Below are 20,686 nucleotides of genomic sequence, written 5' to 3'. Positions count from 1 at the left end.
TGAATACGGGTGTAACTTATTCGAATTATATTATACCGCTCTAAGTATTATGGATGCTAAATAAAAAACTTTTCCTTTTGTTCTCGAAATCTTGACCATGTTTTTAACTGTGATATTGTTTTATCTTGTGATAACATAGCACATAGACCAAGTAAAGGAATATAGCTAAATGCATGGTATAGAGGCAGGCCACAGCCACGGTTAACGTATACGCCATACCACGGTTAACAGTTTCGGAAGAGTACGTATATGTAGAATGAAATTTTGGAAATGAAATAATATAAAATAATGAAAATAAATCTTTATTTCTATTTAAATAGTTGTGATCGTCTTCGTAGCATTCCAACATTATTTAATTAGGCTTAAGTTCCTTTAACAATTTAATTTTAACTTAAAATATGTGTGTATTAATAACCGCTTAGGTTTTTCCATCAACATTTCTTGCACTGGGGACTTCCCTTTTTATATTTATTTGCCTTAGCACAAGGCCCTAAAACAAAAAAAATAACTTGAAAGCCCGTTAATACTTATGTCCATTACTGGCAATTAGTTCATTTACTTTTATTAATTATTTAATATTAATTATAATTACATATTTTGACATAAAAATATTTATATGAATAATTTCATAGAGCTGTCAAAGCTTTTTCTACTAAAACGTACATAGATATTTACAAAATATGACATCATTTAAGTAAGGCTTTGTAATGAGTTAGGTCTGCAATACGAACTTTATTCTATGCAAATAACAAAGGGATCCTACCCTAAAATTAAGAATCAAAGTTAATAAAGAGAATAATTAATATAACATAGCTTAGTTATTATAGTTAGTGCCTGAGGTATGGGAGGGGCACGGGAGGGGTGGCATTGATTGACATATTATTATGTCAATGCCAATTAATTATGACCTGACAGAGCCTGCCATAAATTACAAGAACTAAGTCAAAATAAACATTAAATCACTCTGCGATCTTAAACACAGCATTATCCAGTCCCTTATCTTCTTTGCTTTGAACTTCTAACTTCTTTCGTCTTCTCTCCTTGTACTCTACGCTGAAGTACATAGTGGCTCCCACTAGCATCATCGCCAGTAATAAGTAGGTCTTCTGGCTGGTCCTCATGTAGGGGGAAATGATGTACCCTATGATGTGACCGACCGACTCCCAGAGCCTGAAACTGGCGAAGGATGCCTCTTCTCTGCCAGGAAATAGGATGCCGTAGTACGCTGAAAAGTATAAAAAATAACTTCAACGAGAATCAAACATTTAAACCCATTCATTTTAAAGCAAGAACGAAAAAAAGAATAAATCTTAAATTACATTGTCATTTAGTAGAGTCGTTTCCACTGTACCCTGAATTTAGATTTTTGTACTTTCGCGAGATTATGTTTTCAAGGCTTGATTTTTCAATCGTCAGATAACTTTTATCTGAAGAATATACTTGTCATTTTAACATGTTTCCCATACTGAAACTGTCAATGTGCCAAACTTATTATTCAGTTAAAAGTTATCCGACTATTGAAAAATCTGCCTTTAATTAGGTAAAGAGTCAACGTCAATTCAGATGTAGAAGTAATAAAAAAGTCGATATCTTTAATTTAATAATTCTAATATTTTCGATAAAACTTTACATAAGCAGTATTTAAGTCAAACTCTTACCATTCAACTGCACAAGCCACACCGAGTCACAGAAGCCCCATAATACGGCAATGATGAAGAGAATATAGCTCTGGCCCTCCTGAGGCTTCCAAGCTAGGAAGGTGACGAAGATCGCAGTGTGGACCAGTGTAGCACAGCATATCAGTGGGACACGTCCTGTGATCTAGAGACAAGAACATTTTATCATGAAGTTCTAACATTGAGGGATAGATAGATAGAACATACTTTATTGTCCATCACACAAGAGAAGAAAAGAAAGAAATACACAAAAGATATGACACTTTTTGGCGGTCTTATCGCTATAAAACGATCTCTTCCAGATAACCTAGAGGACAGTTATGTTGTTTAGAAAAAGTAAAAAGATTACTTATAATACACCTTCAGATTCTCTATAGCGGAGCGGCGCGTTATTATCCGACTGCGACAGAAGGAGGGTTATGTTTTTTTTACTAAGTTTCTCACTTATCGCGCGCGCACATCTCTTTTACACTTTTATAATTAGAAAAGAGAGACGATGTAGTACTCTTATCGAGAGACATACTGTCACAGTGACAAAAGTTACCCGTGTGCGCGCGCCTTTACTCTTAGTGCTTAGTGGTAGATTCACCAATTCACCTGAAACTTGACATACCTTTGCAATGTATCCAGTGACAGCACAGCTAATGGCATTCGCCAGTCCCAGTGTCATAGTCACGAAGCCCACGATCCCGGTACCAACAGCACACGAGACGAACGCCTGAGATTAAATAAACATTGGTTTTACCGCTATGAGCTTTGATCAGGTGGGAAATATCAAAGGCTGTAGTAATATGAGTACATGGAAAATTAGGATTATGTGACAATCAACAGATTGAATTCGTAACGAAAATGAAATTATATGAAACTGAACTTGATAATACATATTATTAGACTTGGTAAACGTATTTTATCAGTTTTTCTAAGGTTGGGTCGGTTAACTGAAAAAACACAATTTACCTATCTATTTAGAAGGCAGGAAGGAATATTTTATCTTCTGATAGAAAAAGTTAACAAGCATAGGCTGGGCTGATGAGAGATTTTAAGTTTCCCTACTTTTGTATTGAAGTTGTTACATCCTAACTTCATACTGACCGCAGTAAAATCCGCAGTGAAAAACGCCAGCTGGAAGCCAACAAATGTGTTGAGGAGGACCAACAGTAACTGGTTGGGTTCCACCAGCAGCTTAGCCGTTACCACCAGCAGCGACATCCCGGACAAACTCTTACTCGCTGATGACCGACCTGTGTCATACCTAGAAAAAAAGAATAGATACTACAATAGCTCCAATAGAAAGTGTCAATTATACTAACAAGTTGTTGTTGTTTTTTTTTCAGTCACATCGGTGCTCAGTCTCGGCGGGGTATAATGCAACATAAATACGTTAAGTAAATAGAAATCTACTTTTTCTAGATTGTTACGCTTAGTAGTGGATGTAAGTAGATATCGTACCTAATACAACTTTAATACCTTTTCATAGAATCTACTCCTACAGCGACAGTGATCGCAGCACCAGCCATGCACGCCAAGTAAATACCTGAAAATATGCATCAAAGGATAGAAGATATTACAAACAAAGGTTAACTTAGATTAAGTTAAATACGTTGTAAATATTGATTGTCTTCCAGTGTATGTCTTGTTGGTTGTCCTATTAAATAAATAAAATAAAAATAAAGGTCACAAATTGCAATAACTAGTATGTATTTGGATTTGGTACATAAAAATTCTGCATTAAATTAGTTTGACACCTTGAAATTACGAGTATAAGCAGAGTGGTGTACCATGTCCGATGCTAAATTATACACACCTTTTAAATATTTAGTTCTGCATGGGCAACAATAACTAACATACCTACCTATTATTAGACTTATTTCGCGGATATAGTTGACAAGTGTTATTTGCAAAAAAAAAATAGCATGCAAGAGCGTAATGATCACCTCTATCTAGTAATCAAAGTAGAGACGATAGCACATCAAGCTAAACACTTTGATATCTTATGGTTTTATGGGTTAGGGGTGTATAATCTATGTATGTGTACAATAAAATGAGTATGATTATTTCGTCTCTGCTGCTGCTGCTACAAGTTGTTCTAAGATCTTTGAAATAGTCTTAATTTTATTCTAGTTAGGTAATTTTTGGAAGTTTTCAGAAGACTTTACTGAGCAGTAATTATGCAGCAATGTCATAGATCTTTCAGAAGCAGAGTTGCCAAATGGTTGGGATTTTGCAGGATTCTTCCGAATTTTTGGATAGGTCCTCCCGACTCCCGACAAAGTAAAAAATCCCGAGCAATTGTTTTTCTCTCGGTAATAGGATCACAATCTGGCAACCTAAGTCAGGGCTTAAAGTACTGACCGATCATCATCTGTATCCTTTCCGGTGGTTGCTGACGGAAGGCGTGGCCCGCATCAGCTGCTGGAAGAAAGTTGGCGCCGCACACCTCCGGGATCATGCTGGCGTTCACCGCTGTCACTGCTGCTTCATTGTCGCCAGCTGTCAGCACTGGAGAAAGAGGGGTTAAGTATAAAATCATTATTAGCTTCAAGGAAATCTGAATGATCGGGTCTTTCATAAACTTCAGTAGCAGAAGCTCGCTACTTCATACAAAACTTTATCCCAAAGAAATTAACTTTTTTCAGTTTTGATCCTGAGGTGAAAATGTAGGCTTGTGAAACTCGCAGTTGGGTTGTTTTATCTATCTTGAAATCTAATAAGTTGGAGCGACAGTACTCGTATAGTGCTGTATTAAAATATAAAGCAAAGAGAGTAAACAAACAAAAGAAGAATGGTGCATTTAAAAAACGTACTAAAAAAATATATACTAATTTACAATGTGTTTTCTCTTACCCAGAGATGAAATAAGGTTTCCCCATACTTGGCTCATTTGGTATATCATAAAGAAAAGTCCGAGGTAACGCGTCAACAACGCTTCTGCAGATATATTTGAGATTTTGCTGTGTGCTTCAGCAATCTGAAACGTGGTTAATTGTATTATTATTGATTGTTAAATGACGTCCGCTGCTGGACAAAGGCCTCCCCAAGGTTTTCCACAATTAACGGTCCTGTGCTGCCCGCATCCAGCCTCTTCCCGCGACCTTTACCAGATCGTCGGTCCACCTAGTAGGAGGCCTGCCCACGCTACGTCTTCCAGCCCATAAATGCATCAAATTACTTAAAACAGAAGCATTTATCCCAACCTCTTATCTGAATACATAGAGCCTCGTTTATGGACGGACGGCCTATAAATGGTAAACTGGATTATAACAAGATTTCTTCTTTGAAGGTAAGAAAGGACAAACGTGCTCATTTATAAATTACCATTTAGATGGTCTTACCATGGACAAATAAGTGCACTTAGAACACCAGAGCGGTCCTCCCCCTAACCCCAAAAGGAGGGCGGCAGGAATCAGGGTCCAGAAACTGGGGTACATCTGGGCAGCAATGTAGGGCATGTACGTAACGAACGATAATGAAATCGCCCATTTTGGACCAAGCCATCTGTAAAAACAAACGACACATTAAATACTTATAGATCAAGGCTTCCCCTGCACAGTTAAGGCATTGCGAAGGTTAAGTGTTACTTCTAAAAAAGTCCCCACAAACTTCCTTAGACAAGCTCGTGGGTACTTTTTGCTCAGAGGAAAAAAGTACAAAAATCCTAAGTGTACACTTAGGTCACACTGAGGAAATCGTAAAAAAGCTACCTAAATCTTATAGACGCCCGTATTCACAAACATTACTATGAGGTCTCATAGTGCGCGTGGACGCACAGGGTGACACCCGAACCAATTACAGAGCTCTATTCAACGCTGTGCGTTGGATTTGCTGCTTTACTTAAGCAAGCATCGTTTGTGAATACGGGCGTCATTCTCGGTATTGGTCTGAGACTGCAAAACTTAAGATCTAAATCATTTTAACTCACTTTATAACCATAACTGGTAAGAATATAGTAGAGAAGATGAGGCCAGCATATACGGCAGTCAGAGACGCCGTACCAAGACCAGCTTGGGAGTTGATGGAACTTTGTAAGTTGGCTGCACCCTGCGCAAAAGAGTAATTAAAAACAGACAGTTGATCAAAAATTAACATGGTACCCCCACCTAACGATAGTTGCTAACAGAGCTAGAAAATTGACTTGGTTATTTAAACACCTGCGTAATATTGCTGATAAAAAACTTATAACTTACATCTACACAGCCCTTGTCCAATCAATCCTACTGTACTGTATAACAATCTGGGGAGGTACTTATAAGTCTCGATTTATAAGCATCGAGCGAGCTCAAAGAAGTATACTAAAAGTCATGCTAAAAAAGAGAAAAATGTATAGCACATCTAAATTATATAGGGATGCAAATGTTCTAACAGTCAGACAATTATTTATACTACAATCTGTTCTCAAAGTTCACAAGAGCTATAATATAGACCCAGATATTCTCAAAAAGCGAAATCCATACTCTGTTATAAAACAACCTCCAGCTAGAACACTATTTGCTAGACAGCAATTCTTGGTACAATCCATATTTATATATAATAAAGTAAACAGACTAAAACATATTTATACAATGTCTTCTAATGAGTGTAAACAGACTTTAATAAATTGGTTAAAGGAACTTGATTATGATCAGACTGAACAGCTACTTTCGCGGTAAAGCGGTCGCTACCTCCTCGCCGCAGAAGTAGCCGTTCAGTTTGTAGGTACTTATACAGATAAATCACAATTAGGGAACAAGCAAACACAAGAAACAACTAACGCATGCACACATTCACACAAACCCACACACACAATATCTCATACTCACACAACTTTTTGGTACGAATTAATTTGTAAGTAAAAAATCATGTAATTTTATTTATTTTCTTATTATATAAAACTGATCGAAAGAGCGGGCGTCTCCTAATACAGGTTTTCTAAACTTAAAAGGAGACACCCAACCCCTGTAAATGTGTCTTATAAGAGAATAAAGAAAGGACATTGTCAGAAACCGCCTAAAAACCGCCCAAAAACATTAACCCATCATAATTATTTTCTATTTTTTTTAATACATTAAGCACCCTTTCATTCTAATGGACACTTAAGCATTGAAAAATTAAAAAAATAAGTCTTTTAACGTTTATTCTATAATACTATTACAACTTCCGGACGTTTTGGTGCGTGGCATGGTCTAAAACCTATCAAGTTCCATAATTTTTGCCGATAAAATCTGTACGAGGCATTACCGTACTTTATTGCTGGGAGTCCATGTATAGTGATGTTCCTGCGGCCATCATAGACAATAAAATATCGATTTTGATAATAAAATAAATCGATTAAACTGTTTTGAAGACTAGATTTGCGTTAAAAGCTAAAAATACATTGACACTATTACAAGAAGCTATCTAAAGTGTCCAACTGGTCGAAGGTCGTAAATAAAATAAAAATAATGAGGACCATAAACTGATATTCATGGTATCATAACTGTAAAAGTGTCAGAATCCGATGTTGAATCCAATGCCAGTTGAAGTGTGAGAAATATATATTAACCTAGTATAGTTGCCAGTATCTCATAATCTATGCCAATGAGGGTTTTCGCGATTGAAAAATCCGCCAGATGGCAATACGTAGACGTGAGGTCCAAATGCTGCATGATTGGTTATTTTTGACATGACATTGACAGATATCCACCAATCATGCAGCATTTGGACCTCGCGTCTACGTATTGCCATCTCGCGGATTTTTCAATCGCGAAAACCCTCATTCATAGCACATGTATAATAATAGACCAAATGAACTTTTATAGATTGTGAAAGAGAAGATAAAGATTTTATTATTTTATTAAAATCTTGCCACGAGGTAGTTTTTCAGTAGAAACCAGGATTGGATAATCGCTACAGGCAAGTATCAGAACATTTTATAAATATTCTTAATCGATTATATCCTTGTGAATCGTTTTAATAAATTGTCATTTTACTTTTTCAATTAAAACTTTTTCAATCCCTAGTCTTGTCAAACTGTCATAATGTCAACAAATTATAAATGTCACGTCAGTTGACTCAATTTCAGTCTTCTGTGCGTTTATTGTATTTTTATTTCAATGAAATAGTGCTAAAGGGTTAGTACCTACTAAATGTGAAAGCCTTTTTTCAGAAAGAAAACCAATGTGGTGCCCTTATTATTCATACTGTTTGAAAGTTACAAGTCAGTGATACAGAGTTGCCGACATTATAACTCCGTAGTGATACCATACCAAAGAAGAAGTTTTCCTAAACACTTGTGTTATTTTATATGTGATCAAATAAAAAGGATTAATTCTACTGCTCAAATGGAATAACTTATCCCAAAAGACCGAATATAAAAAAAAACCTCTCCATAGAAATTATCACCATCACGAGGATGTGAATTTTTTTGAGAATTTGATATTGGTCCTGTAAGAAAAGTAGTTGTATTTCAGTAGTAGAATCAACCCTTCTTGTTTCATCAGCAAGAGTAACTATAAAAACGCCCTGTAGGTAGGTATTATTAAGCTGAAGAGTTTGTTTAGTGTCAAAGACTGTCTAAAGTGATAATGAACATAAAAACTTAAATAAATATTTATGTTAATATTTTTTCTATTTATTTATTTTCCCAAAGCTTCACAGTGACAGCTGAAACAGCAATACTGTTGTAAAACTAAACTTGGAACAAACTGTTACAAATATTTTACAAATTAAAATAAAACCGCATGTTGCTTTACTTTCTCGTATAGGTAATAAATGTAATTAATGGCTAGATTATTAATGTTACTTTGTTACCCTCAATAGTGAGGAGATCTTATAAAATGGTAACCCTGATTTTCATTGTCATTCAAATGCTCTTTCTTCGCATAGGCTTCTGTGATTTGGCCAAGGGCCACACACATTGCGATAACATTATGCGACATTGATTTGACAGCAGCGGAGTGAAGTCTTGCGACTATGCAAAATGATACCCTGTAATCGTAGCGCATATAGACATAGACGGGGCGGGGCACATAGCTCGTAGAGCTGATCAAAATCAAAATCAAAATCAAAAAAATATTTATTCAGTTTAGACCACAAGTGGCACTTATGAACGTCAATAGAAAATAATAAAAAAAGAAAAGGTAGCCCTTATGGGGCACTTTACATGTCTCCTTATCTTTTGGGCCCTACCAGCGCTTCGAGACAAACATATGGCAAGTGCTGAGAAGAAACGCCGGAACAAACTCAGTCACCACTTATTGCCAGGAATTATCTAACGGTAAGAATAGTCAAATTTAAGTACATCAAATATGTGCAGACTGAACTGACCACGCATCCTTGTCATCAATATAGTCTCGAACCTTGTAGTACCCTTTGGACATAAGGGTATTTTTTATATGTATCTTAAATTTGTTTATTGGCAATTCGACAAGGTTGTGTGGTATTTTGTTAAATATGGTAATACATTTCCCCAAGAATGAATTACCTATCTTATGCAACCTGAATGATGGAACAGCAAGTTTATTCTTATGTCTCGTGTTAAATGAGTGGACGTCACTTTTCTTAGTAAATAAATGTATATGTTTACGGACATACATAATGTTATCAAATATGTATTGCGAAGCCACAGTCAATATATTGATTTCTTTAAAAACTTCTCTAAGCGAGTCACGTGGTTTAAGACCGTATATTGCCCGAACAGCTCTTTTCTGTAAAATGAAAATTGATTCTATGTCTGCTGCTGAGCCCCACAGTAAAAGACCATAAGACATAATACTATGAAAATAACTAAAATATACAAGCCTTGCTGTTTCAACATCAGTCAAGTTTCTGATCTTTCTCACCGCAAAGGCAGCTGAACTAAGTCTTCCCGCCAAGGCAGCAATATGGGGGCCCCATTGTAATTTACAGTCTAGGGTAATACCTAGAAAGACAGTAGAGTTTATCAGTTCAATGCGTTCATTATTTACTGTAATATTAGTATTAACTTGTTTGACATTAGGCATAGTGAATTTTAAACATTTAGTTTTTTTTGCGTTTAATAGCAAATTATTAGTTGTAAACCAGTCTAATACTTTGGAAAGAGCATTATTCACGTCGTCAAATATTTCCTGACGCCTGTCAGTTTTAAAAAGTAAAGAAGTGTCATCAGCAAATAATACTATCTCACAAAGGTCCTTTGAATAAAAAGGTAGATCATTTATATAAATCAGAAAGAGCAATGGTCCCAGTATTGAGCCTTGGGGCACTCCCATTTTTAGGGGGGCGCCCGAAGAGTTAGTTCCGTGAATATTTACTTTTTGTAATCTGTCTGAGAGGTAAGAGTGTAATAGGCTTAAGGCCTTGCCTGATACGCCATAATGTTCTAGCTTAAATAACAGAGTTTGATGATCAACACAGTCAAACGCCTTCGATAAGTCACAAAATACACCAATAGCATCCTTTTTCTCCTGCCAAGCATCGAAAATGTGTTTGATAAGAGCAACCCCTGCATCGGTCGTACTTTTCCCTTTTGTGAACCCATATTGTTTTTCATGAAACAGTTTATTTAAGTTAAAATGAGACAGTAGTTGATTGAAAATAATTTTTTCAAATATTTTACTGAGCGCAGGTAGTATCGATATAGGTCTAAAGTTGGATGGGTCACTTTTGTCTCCTGCTTTAAATAATGGTATGATTTTACTATGTTTCATCAGGGTAGGGAACTGACCTTCGTTAATACATTCATTAAAGATATGAGCTAAATGGGGAGCTATAAGAGGAATGATGGGTTTTATTATGTCTGTTGATATGCCCCATATATCCTCTGTCTTTTTTATATTTAGTTCTTTGAAAGTTTTTATAATAACTATGGGGTCTATTTGTCTAAATTTTAATGGGCTATTGCAAACATCAACACAACCCTCGAGAAGAGACATTGCCTGATATGAACATGAATTAAGATTGCTTGTTGTTATGATTGGTACATTTGAGAAGTAACCTTCGAATGCGTTTGCTACCTTATCATTGCATTTAATATACTTATTATCAATTTTTAATGCGAATGTGTCATCCCGAGATATAATTCTACAAGTTTCTTTATTAATACAATTCCAAGTAGCTTTAATTTTGTTGCCAGAGTTTTTAATTTTGTCACGTATGTAAATAGATTTTGCCATGGTACAAACTTGTTTAAAAACTTTTGAGTATTTTTTTACATATTCTATAAAGTCCGGGTCGCTACTATAGGCTTTTCTACCATATAATTCAAACATTTTTTTCCTACTAATATAAATACCTACTGTAGCCCAGTCACTGAATTTAGTTTTATTGTTTTTAATAATAATTGTTTTCTTAGGAAAAGTTTTATTGAACTCATTTTTAATTAATTCAAATAATTGCTCATATAAAATATTTATACTACAGTTAAAATAATGCAAAAGTGGGACCTTATTAGATATTTGAGATTTAAATTTGTCTTTCTGGGATGCAGTGACTGGTCTATATTCTATTTCCTTGCTCGATGGCACAAAATGGTGTTGAAATGACACTATTTGACCGCAATGATCAGAATTAACAAAATTTATTATTGATTTCTCTAGCACTAAGCAGTTACAGAATATATTGTCTAAGCAAGTAGCTGATGTTGGAGTCACCCTAGTTGGTTCAGAGAAAAGATTTAACAAGTTAAAAGATTTGAATAAATTTAAAAACCGTATTGAAAGAGAGGAATCTTCTATTATATTAATATTAAAGTCTCCACATACAACTACTTTCTTTGAACTATTACACACTCTTCTAAGTACCTCTTCCATTGTGGTTTCAAATAATTCATAGTTACTAGATGGGGGTCTATATAAGGTGTTATTTTTTATACTGATCATACTTTACCAACGCATCTAATAAAATCATACAAATACAACCCAAGTGTTTTTAAAAAAAAATTCAGGCTAGTTTTTGTTTTTACTTTTCCTAACAAAAAAAAGATATTATTTTTACAACCATCCTGTCTTCACTCACTGCCTCTCTCTCTTTCTTTACTCATTTCATTCATACGAGTACGAACAATGGCCGCGCGTTCATTCAACGTTCACACACATAAAGGTTAGATTACACTAAACCTACGTTACCAAAAATTATCACTCGTGAGTATGTACGATGTTACGTCATGTTAATAGGTACTACGCGCTGGGAGAAACAAAATCTAGCCACATAAGTAGGTAAATAATGTGTTTTCATTAGTGTAATAGCGGGGGACTTTTCCAACGAACCGAGGCGAATCATCCGCGTTAAACTAGAAATTTAAAAAAGGATAGAAATTGGAATTCAATATCTACGGTTTCGTAATGCCTACGCAATTTATTTAGAGACGTAATAAAAAATTGATAGGTACATACCTATTACTACTTCGCTTCGCTTCAGTGGAAATGCACCCTAATATTGAATATGAATAGGTGTTGTAAATAAAACTCACTGATCAATTTTCCTGGTTTTAATTCCTAAATTATGATTTTCCATCACACTTTAGATTCATTGATTTTACTTATTCACACATTTACCTATTTTGAATGTTGTTAATTAAAGTTCCTAGGTTATTATTACACTAATCACAATACATTTTGAACGTCAAGCCTTTGTTGAATGTTCACGTAAACACTGTCTTGCACTGTCTAATCTAGCCACGATCGAATTGAGGTAATGCTTTCGGGCTGCACACTTGCTTGCTGTTCACTAGACACCACGTCGGATGTTGTATTCACAATTCGCGCACTAACTTTTTTACGGAAAAAGTCCCTTTCGCGTAAACAAGCACTCATCTGTCCAAATCACACTGTAGGTATGTACCTAGGTACCTAGACTTCCGCAATAACCATCGATAGAACTCGGTCGCGGTCGTGGCCCTCTGGCAACAACTCCTTGATAAGGCATTCCGTATTTTTCCGTACTGTGCCGGTGATTGAAATTGAAATCCAGAACTTCGTCCTCGAAGCGCACGGGATCTCGTCAAGTCAGGATACGGCTGCGCTCCCTGAAGCGCTGCGCGGCTCCAAACAAGCAAGGTGTGAAGGTTTTCGACTCGTCAATGTTTCTCGTCGGCCAGTTAGTGTGCTCGAAACATAATTTCACCTGCGTTTTGTTATTGATCAAGCGCGGCATTGTAATAACTCGCACATACACTGCAATACGTTTGGGCGCATTGGACGGACTGGGACGATTAATTTATGTTGTTGCGCTCCCGCATGCCGATCGGCGGCTCGGCGCGGGCTGTGGGCGCGGAGCGACTGGCAGCGATATCAATATGGCCGACTCACGCGGCGCGGCACGTGGCAGCGGTCGTTGCCCTCGGCCGGCTACTACGATTAGTGCGTAAACGAATACTCACCGCGCTCAAAGGATGATTTATTTTTTATTTTTTTCGAAACATTCTTTGTCGTTTTACTCGAAAACTAGCCTGAATTTTTTTTTAAAAACACTTGGGTTGTATTTGTATGATTTTATTAGATGCGTTGGTAAAGTATGATCAGTATAAAAAATAACACCTTATATACACATACAATAACATAGTCGTCCAGTTCTGCACATGACAGCTCAATAGTTCGCTCGACAGAGAGAGATACAATATCTTTACGTTCTTTACATTTTAATTTATCATTGATTAATATTAGTGACCCTCCACGAATAGCTAACTCTCTAGTGAATGAACTAATAAGCTTATAATTATTTATGCTCAGCATTAGTTCATATTGCCTGAGCCAATGTTCCGTTAAACATAAGACATGAATATTCAATTCTTGGATAAATAACTCAATTTCCAAGTCTTTGCCGGAGAAGCCTTGTACATTTTGATGCACTAAATTAAAACCGTTAAATTTCTTTGTACCCGAATTTTGTATGCCAGAGTTATCCTCTATTGTCTTACGATGTAATTTAAATTATGATTTGGAACAGATTCCAAGGGTCGAACATCCATGTTCTGCTCAATAAAAGCAGTTTGGCTAGCCAAATTAATGGCTAAATATTTAATAAAATATGATAGCGAATTCGCTATTCGTCTTTTACAATATTTATTTAGATAATTATATTTATCTATTGTCAATAAACATTTATTTTTTAAATAATTGTTAATGTCAATTACATGGAATTTGCATTGATTATATGTCAGTGTATTCAATGTCAAATTCAATTTATATCTTAAATTATTTTCCTCCTGTGGCAAGCTTCTACTGTAGGGGAATGTGAACAAAATTATTTTATCTACATTAAGTAAACATAAGCTATCAAAAATATTTAGTAGGTCTTTTTTGCCTACATTGCCCCTATTTCCTATTAAAATTACTAATGTGGTATTTATTGAGAACGAATAATTTGTTATTTTTCTCATAATTTGTAAATAGGAAGCACCCGGTAAACAATGGTTGATTACACTTTGTCCCAAGTAACTATTAATAAGTTGGCCCATATTTTTGCCTAACTCATCACTGAACATTACTATGTTGGTTTTTTCAATATTTTTAGTTGGGGAGCCGCTGGTAAATGTGTGTGATAACCTAGGACAGTAGTCTTTGTTTAGGGTGTTTAGAGTAGGTGGTGACTCACAACCAGACTGAAAACTATCTGTACAAGATTCATCCAATAGGATAGAATTTTGACAGTTGCAATTAGATATAAATTTTTTCAAAGCCTGGAAATGTTCATCACACTCTTTTTTTGTACATTGATACCGTTCAGACATTGTGTTCAAAGATTTCTTAAGATTACATAATTTATATTCTAGGTTTTCGACATCATGTTCATATTTCAGTACACTATTCTCTAACATTGTGGAACATATGTCAAGCTCATTCTTTAGACGCTGTCTCTCATTTATATAGTTTACTTTGTTGTATAAGCATTTTTGTTTTTTAATCAACTTATTTGTTTTTTTAATATAATTACTAATTTTTACATACTTTTTAAATTTATTTTTACTGCATCTGACAATCTTACCACATACAGGAGTATTGTTTAAAGTATTATCACAAGTTAGGTCTATGGTGATTAATTGTTTGTCAGATGCAGTTTGGGTCAGGCTGGGCGCACTACCGACTAACTCGTCAAACATGATTTGGGTTTTGGTGGCTGTGCAGGCTTCTCTTTCAGCTTCCATTAATTCGATATGGCTGTGAGCATCATAAAGGTCTTGTTTCATGATGGTCATACGTCTGAGGTTGTGTACGTACTCTTCATTGCACTCACCAAACCCGTCAATGATTAATTGTAGCCTATTCCGTTCCTCTACAATTGTCTCATAGTTGGTGTGCAGCTCAGCCATCTCTTTCTTTAAATGCTTGTTTTTATCCCACACATCCATCAGCTCCCTCTCATTGTCCTCTCTTTCCCTATTTAATTGCTCAATCAAGTCTTTGGCTGCCTTCAAATCTCTCAAAGCCAGTTGGAGTTGGGACTCCTCCCGGTGAGCAAAGGCTTTACGTGTAAGCATTGTTTCTTTTGGTAAATAATAAAGTATTAAAATGTAAATGCCAAAGGATCAATTGATCAATAATTGGAGGTTGACAAAAATGTAGGTAAATATAACCTCTTACGCGGGTGACAGTATAAGGTCACAATAATAGTATTTCGTTTCTAAAATATGCACTACTGTTGTAAATATAAAACAAATAGGTACCTGTTTCGAAAGATAGAACAATGTTAACAAAATCCAACGTAATATTTTCGTAATTGCACTGTCAAATCGGTTCTAAGTATTTGCACAATTTGCACCATAAACACAATGCAATACACAGATTTAAACGTTATTTCACTTATAAATACATAAAACAGTAACAGTGATGAGTTTAGAGACCTATTATGATATTAAATTAAATAAAAATCAGTAAATAAATTGGGACAAGTTCAAATCAGCTGTTAGCGGTAGTGTTGCCACAGGAAAAAAAAAAAAAAAAACTTTCCTGCCGCTGGGGCAGGAAAGTTCTTGAGTGGCGACCACGAGCCGAAAGACGTAGCGTGGGCAGGCCTCCCACTAGGTGGACCGACGATCTGGTGAAGGTCGCGGGAGGTGCCTGTATGCGAGCGGTGCAGGATCGGTCTTCGTGGAAATCCTTGGGGGAGGCCTTTGTCCAGCAGTGGACGTCTTTTCGGCTGAAACGAACGAACGAACGATACGTATTACCAGACATTACTATTTATTGCATACTCGCCGGATTACACGTAGGAGCACGCGCGTTACAGCTTCGGCCTTGCATTATTATAAGATCTTGTTCCGCCCTTTTACGAACTTCCTCCGTGAGGATATCCCCGCCGAATTCTATGATGAACCTATCAAAAGTCATATTCTGCAATGTCAACCCACCACAAGGTGGACCGACGACCTGATAAAGGTAGCGGGAAGGCGCTGGATGCAGGCCGCTACCAACCGTGCGATGTGGAAGTCATTGGGGGAGGCCTATGTTCAGTAGTGGACGTCCTGTGGCTGAAATGATGATGATGATGATGAAATGAATGAAAATGACAAATCTTCGAACGTGTATAATACCGTGCCAAAGTAATCATATAATTTTGGCACCTTAATAACTATTGCCGTTTTTGTTGTAAAGATCATGCAGCGCTACTTGCGGATATTATTGGAAAGAAAACTATGTGGGCTCTAGATCTGAAGCCGCTTTAACGAACACAAAGTGCTCATACAATGCGGCGTATTTTCTTCCAGTCTTTAGTCAGGACTTTAGTCGAATTAAAACCCCGGTTGAACGTGATAATATAGCCGCACTAGAATACGATGCTTTTTTGCATAATCGCAAGACTTCGTTCCGGTGTCAACCGAATGTTATCATGATGTATGTGGCCCAGGGGTTACCGTAGCCGCTAAGGTTTGAAACTTCTTGCTTAAAATATTGTAGTCTTTGGCATAGACTACGACGGTAGTCATGGAGATAGGAGTTTGTTATCTCGTGTCAGATGTAAATGGTGAAAAGAAAACTCATGATTCGTGTTATTTTTATGCAATATGTAGGTATTTTATAAAAGTGGAACCCCGAGTGATCTCCAAAACCCATTTTATTATTATATACGATTCGGCTCCGATATTTATAATACAATAGGAGTTTATTTCATGTGTCAGATGACAAGGGTGGAAACAACCTACGATTCATGTTGTTTATTTACGTGCAAATTATGTGGGCATATTATAAAAGTGGAATGCCGAGTTGTATTTCTAAAACTTGTTCTATTATTTTATACTATTTGGCTGCGACTCGGCGTGACGACAATACAAAACATTTTTCGCGAATCGGTGTTCATACATTCACACAATACATTAGACGCCATGTTGTCATAAACGACATATTATAAAATCGCTGTGATTTAATATTCTTAATCATTAATTTTATGGCAAGTGTCCATCAGGAATCATTGTTCTTACACACAGAATCGTATTATTTCGCTTTCGGGTAGTAATATGTCAAAATTGTTGGTTCTTAGGCGAACAATGTATGGAGAACGAACATTGTCCTTTATTTTGAATTTTGAATTTTTGAAAAACATTAAAGAAAATTAAAGTATAAATATAAATAAAATATAAATAGATAATAGGTATAGCGTTTCATTTGCTAAACTGCAGTGAAGTACCTGAAGTCCATACATACTACGAGTATATTTATTTTCTTTTTCCAGTACTAATATTTTTATAGTTATGCATAATGCTTATAGTATCTAAAATGAACTTTAAATGTATAAATAAAAATAAAATCTTCTCGTCTGACCTTCAAAAAGAAGAGTTTAAAAACAACCTATGTTTTTCAAGTTCAAAAAAAGGTTAAAAAAGATTTATAAATTATTTGTTCACCGAGACATTCGAATTGTTGAAAAAAAATTGCCATACTTACACTGTATGCTGTGAATTCGGCCATAAAAGCGAAACTGATGAGCAGCACATTCTTGAGGATCCTCCATTTCTCCTGTGGCCCGAACTCCCTTGGTTTGTTGTCTTTGTTCGTCATTATCACCTACTCTACAACTTGTCTTATTAAAATAAATTAAATCTTTATAAGCAAGAAAGATTTAAAAAAGCGGAATGACAGTCTTGTATCAAGCTAAATACATGCTATAGTGGATTGTTACATAGAAGTGTTGGTAGCAGTTCTCGCACTAGGAATGGACCTGTATTATCTTCACAATATATTTTAATCAAACTTGTCTTGTTATAATCTTTGTTTATATCTCACAGTAGATTTAATTCATAAACTAAACTAATACTAGCACAGACAGTCACTGCCCTTGTTATCTGTTTCGTTAAGCTTCTAATTGTATGCCATTAAAATTTTAGTTTTGGGTTAATTAAGGTTAAACTTTAATTGTTGACTAACTCATTTAAAATAGGTACTAACCGGTTTCTTATTATCTTGTGTGTATTCTGAAGAAACTTAAGACAAAAAATAAAAGGAAAACCAGTAAAGATGCGCGACAAAATGATTACAGAATGAATAGCCTATTTGTTCCGTTTTTATACCACCAAGTGTTTTCAAAGACACAAACCAAAAAATCATTTATTCATGATTTAAATTACGTACAAGTTCTCATTAGCGAGGAAGGTGACGTGAAAATGGTCTTATAAGAACCCAAACCCATGCTGAAAGGTCCCTGATAAAAATGGCGCAAATTGAAAGATGTTCTGGAAGATATGTCTGCCGATTATGTTTGGACCTAAAAACCCAATGTAGGCAATAAGATAAAGTAATGTATTTATTTATTTACTTAAAAACTTTATTGCACACACAAAAAAGCAGTACAAAATGGCGAACTTAATGCCATGTGGCATTCTCTCCCAGCTAACCAGCTAATTTCTTCGTGGGCCGACGACACATCACAAAGGTACTTAGCAGGAAGGCGCTGGACACAGGCCGCTACCAACCGGGCAACATGGAAAGCATTGGGGGAGGCCTATGTTCAGCAGTGGACGTCCTATGGCTGAGATGATGATGATGATGATGATGAACTTTTACGTGACGAAAATTGGTAAAAAAATATGTATGCGATGCAATTTAAAAGGCAAGGAGTGGAAAAGAGATACTAAGTGATGAGTGAGGATACGGAACCCTAGCACAAGTCCGAATCGCACTAGGCTGGTTTTTCTTTTGAATACATTTTCGTGTTTTGAGAAGTTGTATGGCTCGTGTATCGAAACATCATTACAGAAAAGTTAAAAACCTACTAATAGGTATTGTAATTAAGAACTACTTTGAGGTAACATAATTAAGTAAACTTGTAGTGTTTTAAAATTTCTCACTATTTAAATAATATCATTGAATTACCAAATTGAATCTCCTATAACGAGCAAAACCAATATAATTAAATAAAGTATAAATGACTTTTAAAGAAATATCCAAATCAAAAGTTCATGAATGTTCGCAAAGATATTCGGGATCGGGATCCACAGTCAAATTGCAAATAAATAAAATTAAACAAAAACTACTCTGTTAAAGAAGGCTAACAAAGCTCAAGTACAACGATTATCTTGAAATTACCTGGTATTTTATGTAGGTACCTACTTCGACATTATTTGTTTACGTAGTTAAAGGAAAAGTATTCACTTGTGTACACTATTCTTCACTTAGATTATGCGATATCTTTTATTTCCAAGTTTTTATATCCAATCAAATTATGTTTCTATTGCAATTGCAACAGGATCGAAATATCAACAACTTACTGTCCAAAATAAGGCTTGAAATAGCCTAAACGCGCCTATTTTCCGCACATGCACGTTTTCAGACGTCAGCGATGCGCACACGCCGCGTCCGAACGTATGTTAACAACTGAACGACTTCGTCTCACGTTTTCCTTACAACGTGCAATATCTGTAACACACCTTGACGATTACCCAGACCTTGAATTTATGACCATTTTTGGAACCAATTTTTCAAGACGAATGTGATGAATGAGTTTTTTTTTTACGAATGTTTGGTCTTGACTTATGTCACAAAGAATTTAGGTAATTTCATCAGTAGTCTAGTCCAAAGTTGAAAAACGAAATTTCAGAAATTCAAAGAATACAATATGTATAAGAAATGTTTATTTTTAACACAAGTAATAATTAGTGGTAATTAAGTCAGAATAATTTAGATATCTCTATCTTCCCTCTCAATGGGCTCCGAAAATGTCTCTTTTATTTCTTTTTCCTAACAAAAATCATGTGAATGACTTTACCGTATTCTTCTTTCAAAGACATTCTTATTCTAATTCTTATTCTTACCTCCAATATGTGTCGTATATGGGTAAGGTACTCTAGCATTTTTTTAACATAATGCAAATTAAAAGCAGTATCTATTCTTATTACTATAAACTTTTTTTTTATAAGAATTTATCTTCATATCACTAATACGTAGGTAGGTAGGTACATATTTACAATAACTATGTAGTTATTAGTCCTTGCTTGATTTAGGTAAATAACATAAAATTGCGTACCTTCCAATACGCCGTATTGTCAAAATAAGGGACTCAATCAAAGTACAGTATACAAATAAACGATAATATCATACAAAATGTAGCGTCTTTTGTCACATAGAGCTGTTATATTGCGTATCAACAACGAAAATGGCACAGCACAACAAATATTTAGAATTAGGGAATCAAACATTCTTTGCAAGTTTTATATTTGTCTCATGGTCAGCGTTTGACATTTGAATAAAACATCCGATACTTTTACATAGACATAATGCATTAGCGAACTAGTTATCTATAATTAACTAATTATTATAATGATATCCTAAATTATGTTAACATCAACAAAATCACAGAATAGTACTTAATCTGACTGCCATATTTTTTACGTATTTTTTATTTACATCAATAAACTACTGTAGATTTAGCGCTTACTCAGTCTGTGCCCGAGTTAAGCCGCACGGGAGAGGTGACATTGACATTAATGACGTGACGTGACAGAGCATACAAATCTGTGGGTCTAGACAAAGTGCAATAATAATCGCAAACCAGTCGAAAAGTGGTCGAAAAGCCCCTTTTTTGTATGGAATTTGACGGATTCGATTTTCGATTCGATCAAAAAGTGAGTTTTGTCTAGGGGGGCAGAA

At 35.5% G+C, this 20,686-nt stretch overlaps 1 protein-coding gene across 6 annotated transcripts; it reads right to left on the bottom strand.

The window, feature by feature from the left end:
- Positions 1-286: 286 nt before the first annotated feature.
- On the bottom strand, positions 287-20,686 carry LOC135075279 (UNC93-like protein). 6 transcript variants are annotated; one of them, XM_063969664.1, is made up of 11 exons: positions 19,127-20,686; positions 17,489-17,624; positions 5,596-5,714; positions 5,009-5,171; positions 4,521-4,644; positions 4,029-4,175; positions 3,144-3,210; positions 2,769-2,928; positions 2,290-2,394; positions 1,659-1,821; positions 287-1,225 (listed from the first exon to the last, which is right to left on the bottom strand). In XM_063969664.1, the coding sequence occupies exons 2-11, from the start codon at positions 17,600-17,602 to the stop codon at positions 960-962; spliced, it is 1,428 nt and encodes a 475-aa protein (XP_063825734.1). In that variant the 5' UTR covers positions 17,603-17,624; positions 19,127-20,686; the 3' UTR covers positions 287-959. The 6 variants fall into 6 exon arrangements, with proteins under 6 accessions (XP_063825734.1, XP_063825735.1, XP_063825733.1 ...); XM_063969665.1 differs by having other exon boundaries at positions 17,489-17,613; XM_063969663.1 differs by having other exon boundaries at positions 17,489-17,695; positions 19,309-20,686.

This window comes from Ostrinia nubilalis, chromosome 10 (assembly GCF_963855985.1).
Source record: "Ostrinia nubilalis chromosome 10, ilOstNubi1.1, whole genome shotgun sequence".
NCBI classification, from domain to species: domain Eukaryota; kingdom Metazoa; phylum Arthropoda; class Insecta; order Lepidoptera; family Crambidae; genus Ostrinia; species Ostrinia nubilalis.
The sequence above is the reverse complement of the archived record's forward strand: the minus strand, read 5'-3'. Positions and strand labels throughout refer to the sequence as shown.